The sequence below is a fragment of the Cygnus atratus genome, chromosome 3, assembly GCF_013377495.2.
Source record: "Cygnus atratus isolate AKBS03 ecotype Queensland, Australia chromosome 3, CAtr_DNAZoo_HiC_assembly, whole genome shotgun sequence".
NCBI lineage: Eukaryota > Metazoa > Chordata > Aves > Anseriformes > Anatidae > Cygnus > Cygnus atratus.
The window spans coordinates 83,728,008-83,752,543 of NC_066364.1; the positions used below are offsets into that span (position 1 = coordinate 83,728,008).

General features: G+C 41.0%; 1 protein-coding gene across 1 annotated transcript in view; it reads left to right on the forward strand.

Moving 5' to 3' along the window:
- KIF26B (kinesin family member 26B) overlaps window positions 1-24,536 on the forward strand; it is a 295,107-nt gene that overhangs the window by 73,904 nt on the left and 196,667 nt on the right. The window contains exon 3 of the mRNA XM_035558389.2: window positions 17,325-17,858. Coding sequence (XP_035414282.1) covers window positions 17,325-17,858 — 534 coding nt within the window. The remainder of the gene's footprint in view (window positions 1-17,324; window positions 17,859-24,536) is intronic.

The following is a 24,536-nucleotide window of genomic DNA, read 5'->3' on the forward strand; positions in this document are numbered from 1 at the left end:
GGTTGGTTTGAAGCTCTGTTGGTAAAAATCAAAATCTCGAGCAGCCAGCATTTTGGAAGTGGAGATTTTCGAACGATGCCCCAGCTGTGAGGTTGATATTGATGAGCTGTTTTGGAGAAGCGGACATTGAGGAGACAACTAACTGGATAGTATAAATCTGCTCAGATATCTGATCAAAGGTTGCTTATGTAAGGAGACCATAGTAAAAGAGAGGGCCTCAGGAATTTGCTTTTTTGTTTCTTTCTGGAAAGGGAAAATAAAACACTCAAAGAACCTGTTTTTCTTAATTTGAATTTATCTTATTTGAAATTACATGACTTTCCTCTTCATCTGCAAAGGGGAGAAAGGGAGTTAATTCTCACCATGTAGTGATCTTCTAGCATTTACTTAGTGGTGACTTGTGCATATGTTCACCGATAATAGTTGAAGTGCTATATACCACGTAATGCTGTGTTTTACAGTGTTTTTTTTTTTTTAATTGACAAAAGGCTGGAAAAAAGTAAAGTTGTTGCATATTTCTGAAGTACTTGTAGAAGATTGGAGGAGAAAAGAAATATTGGGGGACTTTGTGAGGGAAAAAACAGAAAGAGAGACATAGTCCTTTCAGAATTTGGTCTAAATGGAATTAATGTGAGCAGGACCAGCCTTGAGCGTTTAAAAGGATATAGAGCACTTTAAAGACCTAAAGACATGCTTTTGTTGTCAGACTGCAATGCAAGTTGTTTATAGTTAGAGGCAAAAAAAATGGGTTCTTTCTGGCTCTTGCAAGATTTAGTTACTTTTGGTTAGTATTTTATATTAGAAAAGCCTGATGTGTTTCAAATTAGGGTAATTTGAGGTTTTGGATAGCAGCTCTCTAATAAACATAATCAAGAAAAGATGTTCCATGGGGTAAGTCACACAATATCTGGGTTTGTTAATGTTCTTTTCTCTTCCCTGTCTCCACCACCCAACCAATGTGAGAATAGTCTACAGTTATTTTTAGCTTTATATGGTTTTTATTTATTTATTTATTTGCCACTTACATATTGCAGCATTATCTTGACTTCTTCTAAAAAGATTTAATAGTTGGAAACCCTAGAGGGCTCAGAGAGGCCAGGAAATTGTCCAGGGTGAAAATGGGGTACTGAAGGGAGAGGAGGGGTGCCCAGCACCCCTTCTGTTTGTGCACAGGCTGCCTCCGTGAGAACAGAATTGAGAGAATGGTGTAGCAAATATCATTTGAAAAGAATTCAATTGTACTGGTGTAAAGGCTTAATGAGATCCTTGGTAGTCCGAGTCAGGGAGATCCACACTCATGAATGGGGTGCCATGGGTCTGCAGCATGGGCACTCAGGCACATGTTTGTTGGCCAGCCCTTTCCACAGCTCAGTGATAGGTATGATGTCCATTTTCCTTCTGTGAGATTTTCTGCACACAGGACTGCTGTGACACCACTTACTACCTTGGCAGTTTCTTACACTGTTTTCTTCTGTTTTCACAGATTTATTTAACATGAAATGAGTATGTCCTATACATGAAATTGCCCTATACAAAGGGATATAATTTCTGTAGCACTGCACATTATGAACCATTACAGGTAGAATATGTCCCCACCAGTGGAAGTCCTTCTCAATCTTGTATGGCTACATGAGGAACCGCCAGAGTGCAGACTCTGGTTTACCCTAAAAAATCCTTTCTGGTTCAGACACTGCACTTAGTGGCCTCAGCAACTTGTTTCTTGGATTCATCTCATGAGTGATGTGCTGAAAGCTGCAAATGAAATATGATATAGGAATTACTTTCTGGGACCTGAAAGGCATTTTCACGTATTGGAAGGAAGAGTGACTTTACGTAGTGTTGGTTGTTGTGATGAGTCTTCACATTGACTTTCCAGGTGCCAGCATAGTGAGTATGCGTGAAGACAGGGAATCTCATGTCCGAAATGGACTGAGCACCCTGCTCAGTTTGCTGCATCTGTTCTGCTGGGTACTGTAGCCCACACAGGGAGCCGGATTGCTCCAAAAGAAATGAGAAAATGTGTTAGGAGGTTCCATCTGAACATCAGAAAACACTTTTTTTTTTTCTTTTTTCCTGCAAGGGAGACAGCACTGCCACAGGTTGCCCAGAGAGGTTGTGGAGTCTCTCTCCATGAAAATACTAAAAAGCCATGTGGACATGGTCCTGTGCAACTCTAGGTGGCCCTGCTTGAGCAGGACCAGGTGACTTCCAGAGGTCCCTTCCAACCCCAGACATTCTGTGATTTTGTTGCTCTGCTTTCCTCACCCAAATTCTACGAAGCACTCCTTGGCTCAGTCAGAATGGGCAAGGAATGCATTTTGTGCATTCTCTATTTGGGTCTGATGTCAGGAAAGAGAGAGTTATTCTTTATTCACTGAATGGTAAATTCTCCTCTTGAGGTTAGACACAGTTCTAAATGTGATAATTTCTACTGTCTTCAGACCTTTGAGATTTATTTTCATGTTGTCCTCTGAAAGCTGATTTTGCATGTTATTATGTAGCAGAGAAGATCTCTGTCAATTTTAAAAAAAATGCTAATATGAACATGAGGAAACTAGCCACAACAGTTCAGGACAGAGACATTTCAGAGCTTAATTTGTGTGTTAGAGTGCTTGGGCCACCTTATGCATCTGACATAGCTGACACTTGCTGCCAAGAATAGATGTGGAAACAATTAAATGCAAAGCCTGGCTGGGAATACAGGGGCAGGAGGTGGGGTGTAGAATCAGAGGTTCACATTTATTCTGAAAGATGGTGTAAAATGTTTTGGCAGTGCAGGCATAACTGTCCCTAGAAATAAAATGACCTTAATATGCAGTAGTGTATTCAATGTTTAATTTAAAAGAAGAAGCAGAAGAAAAAGCCATAAAAAACTCTGAATGTATATACACACAATCAAACTTCATTACAGTTATATTTGCACTGGATACCAAGTGATATCTCTGTAATCCTTCTCTTTCTGTGTCCCCTAAGTTTCACATAATAATTCACAAAATGCTATAGAAGTGGATGCCAAAAAAGGTCTCTGGTGGAGTTTTGTGATCATGCCAGAAAGTATTCTATGGATGGTGATGTGGGAGAGTGAGTTAAATTACAATACTAGATGTATGGTTTAGTTGAGAGAACCAAAAGCATTTAAAATTAGGGGGAAAAGGGGAGTGGAGGAGTAGTTGGACTTCCCAGCATCTCCAGCTTGCCAGTCCCAATGGTAATCAGTGCAGACCCTGTAAACATTAATAAAACAGAAAGATCCCAGTGTTCGAGCATCAATTCTGGAAAAGCCTTGAAGACCTTACATGTTGCTAATGTAGTATTGATAAAATGTGTGAAATAATTTCTGATAGAGGCTGTGAGCTGGAGGAACACTTCTGATTATTAATATCAAACTGCACATAAAAATAACGTGGAAAAATAATTAAAATGATTGTAATTAAGTAAAATATAGTGAGATATTTGAGTGTACATTGAAACTTGTTTCCACCCATAAACTTGGAAGAATGGGTTATCAAAAAAATGTAACAAGTAGGGCAGCTGTATGCTTTTAAAACGGTGTTGTGTAGGGATTGGGTTCTTACAGCTCCCAGTGTGTGTGTTTTTTTTTTCTTTCTTATGGGACATATCTAGTGTTCTTGCTAGCTTTAGCAGTACGGTGTCATAGGGCTTTTGTGCCTGTGTTACTCTACACATAAAAAAGAGGAAATACAGAATAATGAATGGATTGTTGTCAGTCTAGAAGTCTAGTCTTGAATGTCTCAAATTAGGTCAGTTGAACTGGGGGACCTGTCCATGGCTTCACTGATGACCAATCACCATGGTTGATGACCATGATGATTTTTTGTCATGGGGTGGTAGGTGCTGTTGGCCTAAAGGGCATTCTCTCCTGGAGAGAATGTTGCAGCCACCTTAGCAGATGGAGAGGGTCTAATGAGTTGAACACAGCTCTGGGGCTTTATTAACAGCAAGATATAACCTTGTGTTTGGCTGTTTTCCTTTGGAAAAGGAACCACCATTAAGTGGTTCCTTTTTCCAGGTGTCACTGCTGAAGTGTCCACGTTGCTCCTCTTGGCTTAAAGGCTTCGGGCACCAAACTCCAGTTTGCAAATACTGCTGTAGGAGCTGTCTGCAAAGGACAAGCATGATGCTCGATTGCCATACTTTGTGAATCTTGCCTAAAGCTGTAGCAGTACGTTTCATTTCTTCTGATGTACTCAGACTCCTTCTGCCCTCCAACTCTTGCTCTGCCTCCATCTCAGTTTGGCTCTTCTGCTAGAGTACTGCAAATAGTGAGGTTTGGTGCTCATTCCAGAGCACTGTGTTCTTTAGTCCATGCCCCATCTGCTTCAGAAAAGAACAGAGCAATTTCTTTGAAGGAACTGTCCAGGTGTGTGTGAATCAGGAGTAAAGATGCATGAGCAACAGAGACTAATTTCAAATTTAAATGAATAGCACCCAGACTCTGCAAATGAAACTTTAAGGAAAGTAAGGTAATGCAGTGATAGGAGAGCTTTCTATCTCATAACTGAAGCTGGATTTATTTTCTCTTTCTGGATATCCAGTTTTCAGCTATTCAGACAAAAGAAATTTAAGACAGTAGAATAACAACTCCTTGCTTCCCCCTTCCTGCACTGTTGTTCTTTGAAGAGGCTTTTCTGGATGATGTTGATGCTACTTTTTTTTTCTTCTTCTTTTTTTTAAACATAAATCCAGAAGTCAGGTTGTCTGTCAATAAATAACAAAAAGTAGTTTTTTTTCATGTTGGATAAATTCTGGACATACGTAGGTTTCATAACTTGTTTACCTGTCAGCGGTTGCTGGAATTCTGACAAGGTGCTTCAGGAGGCCACTGGTTTTCTCTTCTTATTCTAAATCGCTTTTGTATAGGGAGGTACGTCCAATTTTTCTTAAACTGGGCTTGATTTCTGAACTTTTAGAGCTGAATCAGTAGAGAAGAACCCAGAGCCCGAGTTTACAGAGGGTTGCTGTCTTGAAATGATAAATTAATTGCAGGATTTGCCTTTGGTAGGGGGATTTAATCAATGCATTTCAAGAGCATTGCCATAGTGGCAGTGGCTGCCTCTAGAGCTAGCAGTTTCATCCTTTCAGATGTCATTCCCATTTCCCTATCGATTATGCTGTGACTGGGTACACAAGGAGCCCTGTATTATCTGAAGTCATAAGTGTCTTTAATCTTTACAAAGGTTGGAAGTCCATTCTCCTCCCCGCTGCTTAGAGAGCTTTTCAGCTGACACCGTAACCTGATGAACATTGTATTTTGATTTGAGGCTGCTGGGTAATGTTACCAGGCTCTACTGGAAGCTTTTTCTTCCCCTTTCCCCCTTCTCTTCTCTTCTCTCTCTTTTTTTTTTTTTTTAGTTTTTCTTTTTCTTTTGCATGGCTCACTCGGGGACTATTTGGGAAAAGATTTGTAATCTTAGCCTTCATCAGACCACACAAGTCAAGAGGCTGATCCCCTCTTGGGCTTGTCAGCAGTCAGCTTATTGAGTACTGAACGTGAGCTGTGCTGGGAGTGGGGGAGGTATGTTTTTAGCCCACACTTGTAGATCAGTGTCACGGGGGGCCACAACACCGTGCTGTTTAGCAGCGAGGGCTCATTATGTGCCTGTCCCCTGCGGTCCCTCGGCAAGGGCTTGAGGCTTCTGTTGTCAGCGGATGCGTGAGGGGAGAGGAGGGGCGGGGAAGGGGGTGCTTGGCCTCCCTCGGCTCTGAATGCTTTCATTGAGACCCTGATGAGAACGCCTTCCAACTGAGCCCTGTCACATCCTCCACCCTCAGAATTGCTTGGGATTTTGTGAGGGTGTGGAGAACAGGATACAGGCTGTGGTGTCTGTGACAGCGTGGGCACCTTTGAACAAACCTAGTAGTTCTGAACTGATACTATGCCTGCTTTTTGGGTTTGGGTTGTTCCTATTTTAATCAGTGACAACAGAAGAGTTTATTAGCAATGCCCCAAAGTTTCCTTAATTTCACATATCTGACCATGAAGTTATGTATTGCAGCAGGGCATTAACCAGCCTGGAGAAGTGCAGTAGTAAGTGTTAGGCCATGTTGCTGGTCCTGGCTCTAAGTCTCCAGAAGCAGCAGTGTTCCCAGAGGACGCATCAAGGCCCACAGAATCATATTGCACTCTGTGCTGTGTAGTTACAGCATGGATGGGCTTCAAAATGGTTACAGGAATGCTTGGAGATCTCTTGAGGAAGGTATATATAAACAGTGTCCCATCCCTCCAACTCCCAGGGCTGAAAATTGCTGGTAACTTAAAGGCAACATCCTTCATCTGTGCAGGGTGGCCAGACAAGTTCCAGTGGCTAACACAGGTTTCCTAACTCATATGTTGGTTTCTTATCCTTGGCAACTCTGTCCAAATAGTTGCTTTTTCAGTTGGCTTCAGATGCACGAAGGTTTCTGCTGTACCCAGATCACCAGCTGCCTGGCAGCCAAGTGACCCAGCAGCCCCTGGAGCCGTGCCCGTACCTTGTGTGGGACAGCCTTGTCGGCCTGGGCCAGTGCTGGTGTGGTGGGTGCCTTCTGGGTCGCCTTGGGAGGGAGCAGCGGAGTTGGAGCTCTGTTCTTCTCACATAAAGCTACACTCAGTAGCCCCACAGCTTCCATCCTGCCCACAGCTTCTTATCTGCCTCGTGCATCTTTCTGCACTCACCAGCCCCTCAACCCCAGTCTCTGTCACCTACCCTTGGTGCAAAGTGCCAAATCCTGTAAAACCCTTCCCCCAGCTCCACTGCAGCAGATGCAGCCAGAGTCTGCTGAACTGGAGCTGAAGCATATGCTAAAGCATACAAATTAGCTTATAGTTTGAGTAGAAAATCACACAGACAGAGTTTAATGAAATTTAGCAGGTATGTTTGTAGCATACTTCAGAGAGAAAGACCACTTGTTGAGGGCTTGTCATAACACACATTCTACCACTTGAGCCATGTTGGCATGGTTAAAACAGTGCTACTGCCCCAAGGCTGGAGAACGGAACAGAGCTTTGCCTGGTGCAAAGGTGTACCGTTCTCATGCTGTATATGAAATGGTCATGTCTGTAATTCTTTTCCCACTGAGAGAGCTGGCAGATTCTTGTTACTTCCATTGTTTTTTTCATGGTCTTGTTTTTTCTTCCACCTCCTCTTTGCAAGCCCCAAATATTTATACTGTGCTAATCAAACATAAGTTGATCTAGCAAATGGGTGGAAACCTGCAAACAACTTTGTTCCTGAAATTATTCGCAGCTGAAAAGCTGAGGTGTGCTTTAGCTTCCTGCCCTTTATACGAAGTGGAATAAATGTCCTTTCATGACTGCCCTAATGCCCTTAGATTACTCTTGACTGCATGGAGTTGGGGGCACTCAGCACCCTTTAAGATAAAGATTTTACCTTTGTGGTGCATTTTTCTTAGTTTTAGGTTGTTTTTGTCTATCTGTAATTTTGTTTATATATGCATAAAAATGGTATAAATGTATCTAAAATACTTTACATGAGAAATTTGTAGAGTATAGGAGTCTCTTGGATCTCACTGGAGTGAGTCATCAAAAGTGATAAAATCCTAGAGAGAGAAGTATATTTACATACCCAAATTTCACTTCTAAAGAAAAATGGCTTTGATATGTTACATCTCATTTTAGGGGTTCCAGGGATCACAGGCAGTAATTACAAGTTGTCACATGCACACAAAAGAAATTAAGCAAAAACATAATTAGACAATTTTGATAATTAGATCATTAACATGCTCTTAATATAATTGTGTTAATGGAGACGGCTATAAATACAAAGCTATATCTGGTTAATGTCTGGTATTACATCAAAGCTGAGAAGCTTTCACATGCAAGTGTAACCCACCCTGGGATAATTTAAAACTGTTAAAATGAAATTTCAGTGCTTGCACTGGGATTTGTCTTTGCTCGGTTCACATTATTGATGCTAATAACAATAATGAATAGTGTCACGCACATCCAGTGTGATCACTGTGGTATTGATTAGCCTGAACCTGGGATTAGTGAAGCACAGGGTGAAGCGGAGTGGCAGGGCTCAGGGGCAGGAGAAGGGGCAGAGGGAACCTGCTTGGCCTGGGGGCTGTGCACACCCATTAGCCTCAGGGAGCCAGAGGCAGGACTGGAAAAGGCTGTGCAAGCCGGAGGGGAAGTGTAGGTACTGTTTTGCGTGGAGGAAAGAAGCAGGACGGTGGCATTTTGCCCTTTCTGTGGAAAAAAGGGGGATTTCCAAGATGCTGAGTCACAGAAATGTAGTTTCATCTTGGACACAGTGGGAGTTTGTGAAGAATCCAAAGGCAGGACCAAGCAGGACAGCCCTTTTACGGGTGAAGAGCTTGGGGGTGAGAAAGAGGCGGTAAATGCTAACAGGCCCAATACTACTGAGAGAAGGGATTTAGCAGGTGAAATTGAGGCTGCATGGCTAGACAGAAGGGGACATTAGCTGCCTACAGAGCAAGTGGCTGTCAGCACCTCATGTGTGGCTACTGTTTAAACCAGCAGCCCACCTCAGGCCTGCTGTGCATCAAGGAGGATGTTTGAAACAGGTGCTGTCAAACCTCAGAGCCGATAACAGGATGCTCTTGTGCAACTTCTTTCCACCTGAAATGCAGCATAAGTCTTTTGAGAAAGCAGAGTGGGTACAACACATTAACAGAGATGTGATTCTCCTCCTAGGTCAGCAATTCCAAATCTTTGCTGATCCCATCTGCTAGGCCTTCAAATTATTTGTATCAGAAATCAGTTTGGAAAAAATATATATTCTTTCATAGATCATTCCACTGCTTTTCCCCCTTATTTCTCACTGTCAGCTTCAAGTAGGCATCTTACTTTCTCCCTCTGTAACCTCAGGGGTTGCACAGTGATCCTGGGACTGTTCTCCATGGTCTTAACCAGCCCTCCAGATTTCACAGTGCCCACTTCATCCTGGGTCCATTCATGTGAAGGAAATAGCTCCTAAACAAGGCATGTAACAGCTCTGCAGATGCTGAGGTGTATGCTCTTTAGTTCAGTTGGAATAAAAAGCTGGTAAAAATCTCCAGTCAGTGCTAGTTTGAGATATGACTGCTGCTGAGTGATAAGAGCAGGTCTGTGTGCAGCTTGTAATGCTCCACATATGCAAAGATTTGAGAATCAGTGCAGAAGGGAGACTTGCTCCTATTTCCAAATTACGTGTTTTTAACAATGTTATCTATCTAATGCAAACTGAAAACAGCGAAGAAGCAAATATATTTCAAATTTTTGTGTCTCTGACTGTGAAGTTGCATGGGAGAGACTTCATTATTACTGCAAAGTGGATATTGTCTTTGTGATATACTTTCCCAGAGGTCAGGAAGAAAATTCTGTTTCCTAGCTGGCACACAGATGAGCTCCATCTGTTTTGAATAAAGTGGGCAGGATTTTACTTTTACTTACAGTTTTGCTAAGATTAAGATTAGTTGGGTTGTCTGGTGTTTTCATATTCAAGGACATTGAAGAAAGTCAATTTAATTAAAGTGTGAATTTCAAATGGCTTTGTTAAATTGCAGTAAAGCTCTGCATATAGGGACTCTTCAGGTTTTAACAGACCGTAATAAGTGTTGCACTAAAGCTTGCGATGCGCTGAGTCTAGTCAATTCGTACCCTTGACCTTCCCAGCTCCTCACCAGTCAAGCTGGGAAGGAGGGTAGAAATCCAATAGCAGCAGAAAGGAAATTAGAGGAAAGACTCTGAATGAGTGTTGCTTGAGGAGAGCATATCCAAGATTAAGGAGAGTTAGCTCAGGTCAGAATCTCTGCATTAAATACAGATAAATGCAGGTAAAATTTTATTCATGCAGCTTTTTGGAATAAAGAAAACCAAGTACAGAAAGGAAGATCAGATGTGCAAAGGCAAATCTCTTTACCCACTATAAAATAACCTCTGTTAGTCTACCGATATTTTTTTTTCTCCAGAACAGTGATCTTAGTTAATATGCCTGCAATATGAAGATACTTATGTTTCTTCGTATGGAGAGAAAAGCACATGAGTGAGCATGCAGGAATGGTTTTCAAAAACAGGACACAAAAGTAAGCTGAATAGGACAGAATCTTTTTGAGTTTCTGATGCACGTCAGTTGTAGATGTGTTGAAGCTAAAAGATTTGGTAAAGTTACATTCTGAATAGCTCTTCTGAGAATGAGAGGGCCATGAAATAAACAATAATTCTGCTAATGACTGTTTGCTTAAAATAAAAGGAATGTGATTCTTACGTTTGAATAGCATTTACAAGAGATTTCAGCTTGCTGCAAATCCATTTATAAATCATGAGTACAGTAAGTATGTAGGTATCACAAATAGTGTCCTGACCTTCACAATTGTGATGTTTAGTTACCGTTCTTTGGGTATGACACCTATTTGAGAAATCGCTGGTTACAACGTCAATACTTGCTCAGTGCCGGCATTCATCAAAGCACTGCAGTGTTCTTCTCACAGGAAAAGAAAGCTAAGCTCTGAAAATCTGGAGTTGTTTTATAAGAATAATTGCTACTGTAGCCTGGTTACCTAGAGGTTCATGTGATCTGTTGATTCAGTGCTTACCAAAGCTTGGAATAATGGGAAAATTTGAAAAGATCAAAGAAAAACAAATGTTATTCCAGTATTTTAACAGGTCTGGCCCATGTAGTTATAGGTCAGTCATGCTTCGTGCTTATCCCAGATGGGTTTGAAAGGGTGGGTACAGGATGCCAACAAGAGCAGTATCTTTGTGAATGGCATTCTGAAGGTTTTTGTGGATAAAAAAAATAAAAATATATATTTGCCACTCTGGTGAGGAGTGAGGCTAAACATCTGGATGATAAAGATAGCAGTTTGTAGGCTCTAGAAAACATCTCATTCTAGCAATAGCTAGGTTAAATTTGAGGCTGACAACCAGTTTAGTGAAAAGGCAACTATAGTGAGTGGGTTCTGTGGGGTGACTGGAAACTTGAGCAAAAATACATCTGTGCTACATCTAGGTTTGGTACATGACAAAAGACTGCTTACAGCAGTGATGCAGAAAAGTACTGGGGGGCCAAGGTGAATAATCAATTGAACACAAGCTCATAGTGTGCTCTGGCGGCTAGGAAAGCAGATGCAATCTGTCAACATTTGGGCAGGAGCGCACCAGGCTGGAAGTAGAGAATAGACCCACTGCTTTCTCCAGTACAAGTGAAGAGGCCGGTGCTGCTTTGTGTTTGTTTTTTGTGCTACAGAAAGGCAGCTGACAATTTCTGCCCTTTTGGCAAGGGCTGAGTTTGTCTACCATGTAGCTATAGAAGAAACATCCCTCCAGGACACCCTCTGCATGCTCTGGTCACAGATCCAAGTCTGGGCTGCACAGCCCCAGACAGCTGAACAGCAGAGCGCATTGGGCAAGGCTTGGATTTGCACCATTGAGTGTATATTTAGATTTTCCTGCTGCTATTCCATCTCTTCTTCCCAACCCAATTAAAAATCTGGCTGCTGTCTAGCTATCAAATGCGAACACAAACACCTGTGTGCCAGATGTGTGCAGCTGTAAGTCTGTCAGTGCTGATCCATCATCAGAGCCATAAGCTGATCCATTGGGCAATTAGAAAACACTTTTTGTTTTGCCCCTTCTTCTGTTCCTCCTCCCCCTTTTTAATCCTCCTGTTTTTCCAGTGTTTTCTCTCCCCTGCTTCCTGCTGCGGCAAGTTTGTGAGAGGGAGTCTCACTCAGACTTTATCTGTCTCTTTCAGATAAGAAGACAAAGAGCCTAAACCAAGGGAGTGCATTTCTCTGGCTGCAGAGTGGCTGGTTGGTACTGACAAATGTTAAATTATTAAAGTCCAAATGTCAGTATAATCTGCCAGCTCATGAAAAACTCCTTGAAACTGTTGTGAGGACTATACCAGAGAGGATCATGATATGATTCCCCCCCTCCCCTGCTCTATGAAAAAATCGCACCTACATCCCACAAATGTGTTCTGGAGATGCTCGTTGTAGGACAAGGAGCATTCTTGTGGCCTTTGTGAAAGTGAAGGCTCACATCATCAGCAGAAAGCAATTCCTGAAGCTTGAGGGACAAAAATGTTATTAGCTAAAGAGGTGGGTTATGATAGCACCGTGGAGGTTTTTACTGCAGTTGATGAGAGTCTCTCTGCAAGAGCCTGTTGGAAACAGGGTCGTATAAAAAGCCTCTTCCGTTACTCCCTTTCTCTTCCCTTACAACCTTTGTCTCACCTTTTGTCCTCCTTACAGTCCTCCAGTTCAGGATTCCCCCCCTCTCTGCCCCCTCTCCACTATCTTTGCTGTCTCCCAGTGTGCAGTAACAACGCTTGCAGGGGGATGCTCCTGCTAGGGAGAGGAGAGTGTTCCAGAAGGACAAGAGGGAAATCTGTTCTTCTTTTCTAGCAAGGGAGCTGAGATATGCAGAGCAAAAGAAAAAGGGAGGCCATCGCACTGCCCTGTTGGTCTTGTTCACGTACAACTTCTGCTTTTACTTAGCAAAGGCTGCTTGTGCTAGCAGAGATCCTGTCACCTTAGATAATTCAGATGATTCAGTCTTTACTTAGCAAAACCAACTGGTTTTTATCTGAAGGCTCCCAGCTCAGTTTGGTGGTACAGTCCTACTAATTTATAGTCATGGTCCCTCTCCTGTCATACTTATTTGAGGAAAAACTCCCACTGACTTAGGCTTATTTGAACATGCTTTTGCTTTAACAGAAGTGGTGCCATTGTAACAGTGAGAAGCTGTTTTTCAGCTGTTGGGGCTCTGGAATGCTGAAAACAGCAGATCTCTGAAATGTAGCCTAGAAGATGATAGGATATGTTTAAGTTAGGATGCAGAGTCACTTGGAAAATAGCCCAAGTGCCTCTGGAAAGTAAATTTACAAGTATAATCTTTTTATTAGGTTAGAAAGTGAGCCCTCGAGAGAAAAGAGAACAGAAAAAGATGACTTTATTTTTTTATTTATTTATTTTTAAATAGAGACCAACCGTGGACTAGCATGATTGTGTTTAGAGCAGAGATGTTTGCACAGTCATGGAAAAACATGTGTTTTTTATCAGGGTTAAGGCTTCCCTCCTACTTACATTTCTTAATTAGTTCTTTTACTCCCTGCCTGTGGAGAATGGGAATCTGGAAAACACACTTTCCAGGGCAGAGCTGTGATTGTTGCTTTCGCCCCTACTTCTCCCCTCTCCTTGTGTGATGGATTACATACTGGTGGTCATTGCTGCCTGGACCCTCTCAGAAACAAGAGAAATCCATGATTTTTTTGTGAGCATCTCCAAGCAGAAACTGACCTCTGTGATCTAGCTAGTGTTGACTGCTTTGTTCTTCCCTGAAGAGCAATGAATAATACTGGTGTTGAAAACCAAAATTTGATGAGGAGGTTTTGAGATCCATTGTAAAGTGGAGTTTTCTCTGAGGTAACGACATAGGATTGGCTACAGTTGGCTGAACCAAATTTAAGATTTCATGCACAGTTGCATGCCCTACATTACTGTTGACCTTCTTGGTTTGTGAAACAAGTAGCGTGCATATGAAATATTTGCTTATGAACCTCTGATCAGCTAGGTTCCATGTAACATGTAAAAGTGCAAATTGGTCATCCTATTTTTGGCCTGCTACTCTCTGTACCAATTGAGCTCTGCTTGCTTGTGTCCTGTCTCCTTTTGAGCTTTGTGCGAGTATGTGTGTGAAACCCTGTCCTTCATGCTAAAAGTGTTTGTTTGCTTTCTCTGTAGAGGGAGATGGGCGCCATGCTGGATAGCAGGAAGGAAGGAATTGCTCTTCCTGATCTGCTTTCCAGTGATGGAGTTGCAATGTCACGAAAATTGTAGAGCAAGGTACAGCTTTACAAAGGCAGACAAAGAGAGGATGCTTCTGCATTACCTTACATTATCACACAGTTGTGCTGTCCCCCCTCCTCCCTGAGGTCAGGGATGCATTTACCCTGTTACAGCTGTGAACTTCAATGTTTGTTAACTAGTGCCTGCTTACTGGGTAAAGCAAGAATTCCTCAGCGTCCCTGTCTATGACGGCTCTCTAAAAAGCAAAACTTCCTTAACTCTACTGTATTTCCAATGTAGCTTTATAATTCAGGACCAAAGATGAGGGATAAATTAATAGATGGCCAGAGTAGAGAAGATGAACAGCCAAGTGTAGCTGGCTTTGGTATTTACTTGAGCTTGAAAACTCAATGCGAAAATGCTCCTTGCAAACAAGTTCAGTTCAGTGCTCTGTTTAGTTCGGTGCTTGCCTTGTGCATTTTTGCTGTGGTCCATGTTGTGACTGATCTCCTGAAGCTTTCAGACCTCTTACACGTCTTCATTTGTTTATTCTAGGAATAGGAGTTTATAGTAATGCTGTTTATACTAAAGATGGGTGAACCATTAGAGCAATAAGAGAAACCATCGTGAACCTTTGCCCTGAACTCAAACCAAACTCTTATGTGACTTTTAAAGTTCTGTTTCAATTTCAGTGTCACTGTACTTTGTTCTGTCAGAACTGGAAATGAGTGCCAAAATATAAATGGTATTTCCAGTATCAACCTCAGATTTCACAAGCAAATCTGCTCTCATGATAGTGTGTATGGAGTTTCTGAGACCTCACAAGTTTTAGTAGTGAGTATAACCTTTCCAACTCCTGCTGCTCAGTGCAGCTAGCACAAACCACATATTAATGGGGTTTGCCCATCACTATTTCATACAGGCCTATGGGACAAGATACTGTTTATTGAACTAATAGGCATTCTGTGGGGAAATGTGTGCAGATGATTGCTTGCAGATGAAATAATGAAACATAGTGTCATCTAGCTGCATTTCCTTGTTCTTCAAACAAGGGTGCTGTGACTGGGCAGCCTTGACCTTCCCCTAGATGTGTTGCAAGTCTGTCCACTAATTCTTCTGCGAAATTACACTGGAGCTGCCCAGTGCAGAATAACAAAGTAAATGGGCTCTAGCATTTTTTTATTGTTGTTGAGAACAGACTATGACTAACGTTTCTGGAGCCTGTGTTTCTCCAAATTCATTTGCTATCCTGTAGGATTTTGTTTCATATTCTGGACCTGGATCCAGTTTTGAGCTATCCATCTAGGGGAGTCTGATAGATAAGGAGGGCTAGCTGTAGCAGTAATCAATTCAGGTGGTGTCTGTTTTCTTCCTTTCTACTCCCGAGGAGGAACAGTATTCCTTCCTCTTTCTCTGTTTATTGTTGTATCAGCGAATGATCTGATGTTTGTTTTAACACTGAGATGAAGCTGAATTCACTGCTGTCCAGCACTCCTTAAAGCTGGTGTGCTACTTGAATATTTATATCATGCTGACATTTGCTTACTTGAAGAGAAGACTTTATTTCCTTGGAATATTTATCATAGTATCCAGGAATTTCCATGTTAAACTGCTGCTGGATCTGAATGCTGTGTATAAGTACCTGGGTTCAATGCCAGTTGCTTAAGGGAAGTTAACTTTCAAAGAACAACCACCACCTCTGTGGCATTAGCTAGCTGCAGGAAGAGTTGGCAAGGATTTTTCCTGGACTGACATTGAGCAGCCTGGAAAGAAGACTCAGACCTCACTTCAGCTGTATGGATGGCTTTGTGCATTAAGGGAAAAGTAAGAGTCCTCTCCCTGCGTACCTGGCATCATGGATGGGGTGCCTATATCTGATGTGATCTGTTGACCTAGTTGTGGTCTTGGATGGAAAATAGGATTTGACATCTTTTGCTTCCTGTTTTTCCCCCTGATTTCCATCAGCCGCTTTCCTGAAGGTTAAGGGGGGAGAGTTGATGCAGAATCCAGTTCCTGCCTCCCTGACACACTTTGATGCCCTGACCCCCTTTATGCGCGGAATAGAAATGACCAGTTTGAGGCTTGATCAGATCTCAGCCTCCTGTTGTTTTCCATCAGCTTATATGGCTCTCTTGGGCTTCTGGGGCTAGAACTGCTCTTTTGCTGCTGTGCATAAAGAGGCACCATGATTTATGAATCAATTAATCACTGCATGCTGAGGAGCTGTTCACGGTAGTTAAACAGTGAAAATAAAATGCTTGAGTATATAATAAAGATGGATCATAATGAATGTGACCCTTTACCGATGAATTTTCTCCCTCCTTATATGATACCCCTACTCATTTTTTCCCAGTGCAGCTAAACTATCAAGACATGAAATCTGTCTATCTTTGATGGCATGGGGTTCATCAAATTACTTGATAAGGGTGGTCTCTATTTTTGGATTTTTTTTAATTTCTACTTTTCCAGTTTGATTTCACTTTGCTGTTTAAGCTGATAAAGCCTCAAAGAAGAAGAAGAAAAAAAAATAGATTCTGATGCTACTGCATGTAAATCTTTTTAATAATTAGAACAAAATCCACCAATAAGTCCCCAAAACTTAAGGAGGGGAAGTCTGGCCTGTAAAAGCACTAAAATATTGTGTGAAATTTCCATAACCAGTGACTCAAGTATAAAGCTCTGTTTCCTCACCTACCTTATCTTGCTTACGTGCATACATATGTATGTGCGTATATGTACATATGCTCCACCACTTCCAGCATTGCTGGTCTAGAACTCCTGTTTTTTGCATGTAAAGAGAGAACCTCAGATGAGTACATTAGAAATGTTAGTTTCCATCACGTAGCTGTCATGGTTTGTTCTGCATAACATCATTGCTCTGCATTTGTGAGACCACACAATACTACATAACTAGTCAGGTTTGGTGATAAGCCCTGCTATGACTGCTGTTTGGCATCACAACTTGCTGAAGCACTTACTGTGCAGTTTGGGCCAGCATCGTAGTCAGATTGGGGTGGCTCCACAGAGAGCACCACTGACATGGAAAACTCTACCTATGAGGTAAAGATATGAGGTAAGCGGTTTTAAATCACACATGGTTTTGTCTCAAAAATACACTTTCCAAGGAGAAAATTATTCGCTACACATGATGAGTAGATAGTGAGCCTTGCTATAAGCCCATTGATTTTAGGGGAGTTGCTCTTGATCTCACCTGTGTAACTAAAAGTAGATTTCATTCAAGTCAGAAATTAGGTGCAGTGGTGTGTGTGAAGCAGGTTAATTCATTCTCCCTGCCATGCATTGCAGCTTGCATTGGAATTATAATATTTGTCATTTATCAGTAAAAGTAAAAGAATTTTTTCTTTCCTACATGATCCAGTTTCTCATTGTTGTTTAACTGCTGCTGGCATATGTTGGCTGTATCTAATGGCTTTTGTTTGCATTCTAAGCTTATCTCATAAATTGGCTTTTGAAATGCACAATCAGCAGTAATAATGTTTCACTGTGGTGACAGTGGTTAAATATTTCTCTCCTGTCCCCCCCTCCCTTCTCTGTTTGCTCTTTAGGACCCGTGTTTCTCCTCAGTGATTCATGACAAGCTCCAAGTTCCCAATACCATTCGGAAGGCATGGAACGAGAAGGACAACAGATGCGATGTTTGTGCCACACACCTGAACCAGCTGAAGCAAGAGGCCATTCAGATGGTGCTGACCTTAGAGCAGGCTGCCAACTCAGAACATTACGATGCCTCGCCAGGATCTCCCCCACCCCTCTCCAACATCCCCACGTTAGTGGGTTCCCGGCACATGGGCAGCTTGCAGCCCAGGGACTGGGCATACATGCCTGCTCCTTATGCTACGTCTAATTATACTGGCTTTGTTGCCAACAAACACAGTGGAAAACCCAACAGTCTAGGAATTGTCAATGGGGTGGAGAAGAAAAATGGCTCTCCTGGACACCAAGCCAAGGTCAGCTTTCAAATGGCCACCAGCCCCAGCAATGGTAACGTTCTTAATTCTGTGGCTATCCAGGCTCATCAGTACCTTGACGGCACCTGGTCTTTGTCGAGAACGAACGGTGTTACTCTATACCCCTACCAAGTAAGTAGTTTAAAATAACAAAGTGCGTTCCTTTCTTTTTTCTTCCTTTTTTTTTTTTTTCCTCATCCAAGCTTGCAGGGGCATGCTGACACTGCTTGTTCCTTTTGGGGAGAAGTAGAGCCAATCACATAGTGAGGACCAGAAAAAGGAGTGCTATAAATTCTCTTTTCCTTGGTAGGGAATTGAGTTGGGGGGAAGACACAGATCACAACTGGTATTAACACCTTTTATTAATGCAGCTGTTATTAATAATAGAGCCATGCTGTTGTTATTAATAGCTGATAATTAGCCACACTGCCCATCTATTCCTTTACACAGTTCACACAAACTCATTCACTCTCATAATACTTGGCTGGAGCAACAACTGGGAGGCCAAACACATTTGTCTATTCACAAGTGGAAAACAGCACTGATGTACCAATATATTCTGGTTGGGTATTTGTGAAGTTTCTAGAGGGTCCTTTGGTTCATCGGGGCATATATGATCCTATAGTCCTTGCAGAGCAGCCACCAGCTGCGTTGATTGCAGGTTCCTATTGATGCTAGGTTCCTATTGATGCTAGGTTCCTATTGATGCTAGTGTGTGCTGGTGGCCTTCTGCAGATTAAACTGATTCTTGGTGTTCTGATTTTTATTAATTCTCATGGATTCAGAAGGATCAGCAATCTCCAGAGTTTAACAGTTTGGGGAATATTTCCATATACTTCTCAGTAGGTTCTTTCCTCCTTTTTGGAGGGCTGACTTTTGGTAACGATACACACTCATAGGTAGCTGTAGAACCCATTCACATGAACTTGTGCAGAAGGAGGAGGTGGGCTTTCCAAACCACTTGCTTTTGCAGGTAGTGAGATTTTTAGAGTGCCCAAGCTCTTGCATATTGCAACACAAGCCTATTCTTTTTGAATTCTCCCAGCTATCCCTATTGGCTTCCTTAGGCATGTGAATAACTATTTTTGGAAATTGGTCTTTCTACTAAGTTATGAACAGATTGCAACATAGGTCCCTACATTAGTATTTAACATCTGTTGGTATGAGTGACTGGTATTGTAGCCAGAAAAAAAACACAACCCACAGTGTTATTCATAAGAATTAAGATTTAGCCATGCACCAAAGAAGGGTTGGTAAAACTGGAAATGAATTACAGTTATTTTATCTGGAAAATGTGACTGTTGTGTTGTGGATCTATGCTCTAGTGAACCTGAGTCACATTTGGGCAGATTACTATGCGATGATAGTTTGATCTAAGACAAAAGCATTTGATCTAAGAAAAGAACTAAACAACGCATATTAAGAAAACTGAATTATTATTTGTATTAGGAAAATTGGTTCAGTCTCATTGCTTTCACAATTGTTTAGCTCATCTTCTACGAAAATGTCTTTTGTTTACTTTTTAATAATGTTCATGGTTCCTAGGCGGTTCATTTTGTCTTAAAAATATTCACTAAGGAGAATCTATTACTCAAAACTTTCCAGTCTGATGCTGTTCAGCTCCAGTTACCATAAGGACTGCTGTTCCCTGCCATTTTCCTCTCCTTTTGCTAACGTGGAAATAGAAAAGATAGTGGCTGGAATCTGCTAACAGATTCAACACCTCCCTTCCTGCAAAACAAACAAACAAAAAACACACAAAAAAACCTACCTACCTACAGATGCTGGTCTGTAATGGACTGTTTGTTGATAGTAAGTTTTATAGTCTCTTTACAACCTTCAAATGTTGAAATTCTCGCTTTACTTAGAGGGTCACAGTTAATTGTCCAGTCAGGGAGTAATGATGATAGCTTTTGTCTTTAAGCACTTTGAAAGGATTTTAGTGTTTGGTTATGTAGTTAGTATCTATATCAGACTGGAAATTAATCAAGTAAGAAGAATAACTTTGATTAGTGATCTCTGCAACTTGAGATAATAAGGAGATGCAAGTTTTGCTTCTTCTGCTTTAATGTACAGAAAACAATGTTGCTATATATTTTTCAGAACATTCTAGATCTCCCTACCCCATATACATATAATTTTCATTATGTACTTACTGTTAGAGTTACAAAACCCTGCTGGGGAAGAGCATTAGGAAGATGAATCTGTTATCCCATCTTAATTAGAACTCTGATTTTCATGATTTTGGAAAAAAAAAAAAAAGGCAAAGGCACTAGTTACTTACTTGCAAATGTCTGTTAATTAATTTTTCTTGCCTTCCCTTAAGAATAGATTAAGAATAGAAGCCTCACTGTGTATTAGCTTAGAGGAATAGAAAAGAAGTAAAAGAATTCCTTGGGATGGAAACCTTGTACTTCACACAGAGTTATAGTACCCTTCTACATTATAACTTTGTCAGACTGATGTCCAGGGAGAAGTCAGTCTCATCGCTCTAGACTTAATGGCGCCTGTTTGTAGACCCCTCCCATTGTAAATTAGCTTTCGTTAGACAGTCCAGATAACTTGACAGCAATGGTAGAGTACCTTGAAATGTGACTGTATTTTCTTACTGAAGTATCACCAAAAAAAAAAAAAAAAAAAGAAACACATTATTGGGGAAGAAACACACCGTGGCTCAGAATTGACTCATGGTAACTTTAGGCACTAAAAAATATTCCTACTATTGTAATTTCTAGGATATTGATCCCTTCTTAGGATCTTCTCCTCCAGACTGCCTTAAATAGCACCTTGTTGTGGGGAATGAATTACAGCTTTTCTTTGAGTTCCGCTGAAATAAATAAAAAATGTTGTGATATTGTAGGGCTCAGCTGCTGCAATAGTGTAGGGCAAGTCTTAAATAACACCCTACTATTCAACCAGTTCTGCAGAAAAAGCAGTTGCTATCAGGAGTAAGTAAAACATGCAAATTTATATACTACCAAATTTAGTAATTTAGTATATGTCTACAGCCAGAAAAACCAGAAGAAGTAATGATGTCTTTAACTGGAGTTGTATGTTAGATATAAAAGAACCTCTCTAATGATACAGACAGTTCAAATAAATTTCGTGGAGGCATTATGGGAACTCACCGATGGAATCTCCAAAGAGTAAGTCAGAGCATTATCTGCCAAGTAGTGCTTAGACAAAATTGTCCCTACCTGGAGATTAGGAGATGGAGTACATGACCCCAGCTGTCCCCACCATCCCTGTTTTATGTGATTCCATGTTTAGCCGCTCTTTGACTAGACAGAAACAAAGATCTGGTTCCAAAACCCTGTGATCTTCCCTAGGCTTGGCTCACAAATGAACAGCTGATGCTGTTTTCTGTAAGGAGCTGAATCAAATTTTGCTGGTAAGCAGCCCTCTTGTGAGACAGGGAATCAGAGGCAGGGAAAGGGAACTGATTAATCTCAAAACGTATGGCCCATTAAGACCCTCCTATGAACACTGGAATGCTGAAATGGTTACTTGAAGAGGGTAATCGTGATCCCTTTCTGACGATTGCATATCGGAAAATACCAGCTGAAATTCAGTAGAATTGAATAGGGTCTGAAAATTTTGCTCTTTCAGTCACCAGCAGGTAGCATTTTTATGCATGCCCTCGGGATCAGACTGTGTTTTAACACTTGTAAAGGCTTCTGTTGATCTCTCTATCACTCAAAGGAATTTCAGTCCTTGCTTGCTCAGAGAAAACTCCTTGGAATTGGTGAGGTTTTTACTTGGGAAGGTCTGTAATTGTATGTGCAGCTGCTAATGTGAATTATAGGATATCACAGTGTCAGCACGCTTATGTTACTTACCAGTTGTCACAAAATGCTTTTAAAGAGCAAGAAATGGTTGAGCTATTGTAGGAGTCGCAAAGTCCAAATACCTTGATGAGATAGATGACTGCTTCTACTAATTTTATACAAAATGTGACACCAAATTAAATGCATAATGTTTTTACTACTTATTATCCAAAGCTGCTAAAATATCTGAAACAAAACCACCACATTAATGAGAATGAGATAGATTTGAGTCCGTAGTAGTTCAGACTGATGTAGGGTTAGCTTTCAAAGGGAAATGAGTGGAAAATAGGTGACTGGATTAAGGTGGTTACAGTAAAACACTTTGGAGTAAAATTCACCACTATTTAGGAGTAGTTGTTCCTCTTTAGAATCAGTACCCTCTTTTAACCTAAATGAACAGCGTAGTTCTCCTGTTTTAGTATGCCTCTAAGCCAAAAGCATGGTGTGAACTGCTGAACATAAAATGGTGGGCATTTCCTTGGTCCATGGACCACCTCTGGTTACCTTCCTGAATCTGCATAAAAATCTTTTAGTGTATCTAAATTTTAAGTAGGTTGTTTAAAAACAAAACAAGATTAGCACAGCATGGTTTGCAGATCCGAGTGACAGAAAGGTAAGAGAAAAAACAGAGAACTGGGAAAGGCCAGTTCCTCCAGGAATAATGTGGGCTGTGAAAGGGAAGGATGGGGAGGAGAAAACATGGCTGTTGATGTGGATAGGGTGAGTACCTCCTGCTTCAGACCTTGAGGTTGTGAAGTTTGAGTTAGGTATAGAAAAGATAGTACATGTAAGGATTTGAGTGATCATGATATTCAAGGAAAAAGTGTTCCTTTCTCTGCTGCACTTAAAAAGACCCTTTTGACCAAAAGTTTGGAAAATGAGATCCTAAATTGCAGAGCGCCTCTTGGCCCCAGGCATAATGATCTCAAGCCTATTCAGAGAGTTATCAAAGGCTTTGTGTACAATTGATGAAAGCCTGGAGTATGTGCTTTCTGTTTCCTCTTTATGTATAATATGTGTTTAGAAGAACACTGTTCTCTGAGAAAGAACCAGCTTGTTCTGGAGTTTTGCAGTGATGAATGATTTGTTTGGAGTTTACTTAGGTCACGTCTGCCTCATAACACATCAGTTCTTTCAGGCACAGCCTTTTAAAAAGAAACTGGTAATGATTAGAGTTGGGCACAAGATGGAGAGTTCAGATACAGAGCCAAAGCCTGTGTGTCGGGTATCCTCATACAGGATTTTGATTCCAAGCTTTTTTTCTAAGTGTCTACTGTCTAATTTATTTCTCTTCCACTTGCTTCTGCTGTCACTTCTTAAAGTGTTCAGCAGGATAAAGCTAAAATGTTAATGATTGCTACAGCAGTGCCAGGATAATTTAAGTAGCTTCTGAAGCATAGGTACAGAAATCATGTTATTTGCTCCATCTGTAGATTAACAGGCATTTTTCATAATTATTCCACGCTTCCTAGAGCCAGACCTATTTTGTCAAAGCATCTTAGCAATAAACGAAATTTGTGTACTGGCCCTTCTAGTACTGTGTTCTTATGTGACCACACTCAATTCCATACAAGATCTGTAATGCAGGAGGTATTTTGCCCGTGTGCAGTTAGGTTTTGGCCCAGAATATTTTAGATGGCTTGCACTCAGTCACGAAATGTATGAGATCTTCATTTGAGTGTGGTGGCTTCCAGAACAACATAGAAAACTTTTTTCTTGTTACTACAAGCTCATAAATGATGATGTTGAAGAAATGCATGCAAACTCTTGTGCTGATTTTTTTTTTTTTTTTTCCATTCTTTGACCAAAGTAACTCATGGTGAGACTGTAGCCTGAAAGTGCAGGAATTTTATTTCCAAAGTTTGTTTGACTGGACCAAGGAACAGATTGTCAAACAAATTCATTGGCACTGAAATTAATATCCCCACTTAATTATCTCTGTTGCCCTTGTTCCTCATGCATTAGTTGTTATCTCTGAAGTAGCTTTCCTCTAAAAGCCTTTTTAAACCACATCGCTAGTAATTAGATATGACCCTACTGAAGTCACTGTATGTCATGAGCTGACATTTTGCCATGATTGTTTGATCATTCAGTTTGTATATTACAGGAGTTGGCTATTTGAATTTTATTCTTCCTGTCTACCTCCTCAACTAACAGCTCAGCTATATATGGATTTTCTAATACCATCAAGAGGGAAAACTGAAGTCTGTGCTAACTAAAGGAGGAGGTTCTTTTCTTTTTGCATTACCTTGGTGTGATTTGATCTCTTACAGCATTTTTATGCATGGCTTAATGACCTTAGAATCATTACTTTCCCCCTTCATGATACCAGGGTGACCAAGGGAAGAAGGAGGTAAAGGGTATCCCATGGATTGAAAAGAGCTAAGTGGGCTTATCCTATGAGTATGAAAACCCCATGACTCAGCTGTGATGTGAGGAAGTAATCTGTGGACTATTACAGGAGCGAGTTAATCCTGTAAATTAGTGAAAGCCAGAAGATCACAATTAGTGAGGATTTGTAGTCTTGCTTTCCTCCCCTGCTCTGTTGCTTAAGAATTTTGTCCAAGTGTGAGACTAGTTTCTTTTCTGAAATAATATCTGTGCTAATTGCTTGCATCATTGAACAAAAGAATAAATTGAGAGAAGAGATGGCTGAACAGTGAGGAAAAATGATGCAGAGATGGGATGGAGAGAGGGAGATGACAAACTGATGCATTAAAATAAAGTTGTCCCTTTGTCTCCCACACTGTAAATAAGGTGGCACAGAATCAGAGTAAAATGCTCACCGTGTACTTACGCTTTATTTCACAGTTCATGAACACAGGAATTCAAAAGTTAAGAAAGCCAGTTTGGAGATGAGAAAAGGAAATATGCTTTTTATGCAATGTACAGTTTTGTGAAACCTATTACCATGGAAATAGCGTTGAGGCCAAAAGCTTAGGAAAATTCATAAGAAGGTTGTATGTTTATGCGAGCAGTTAAA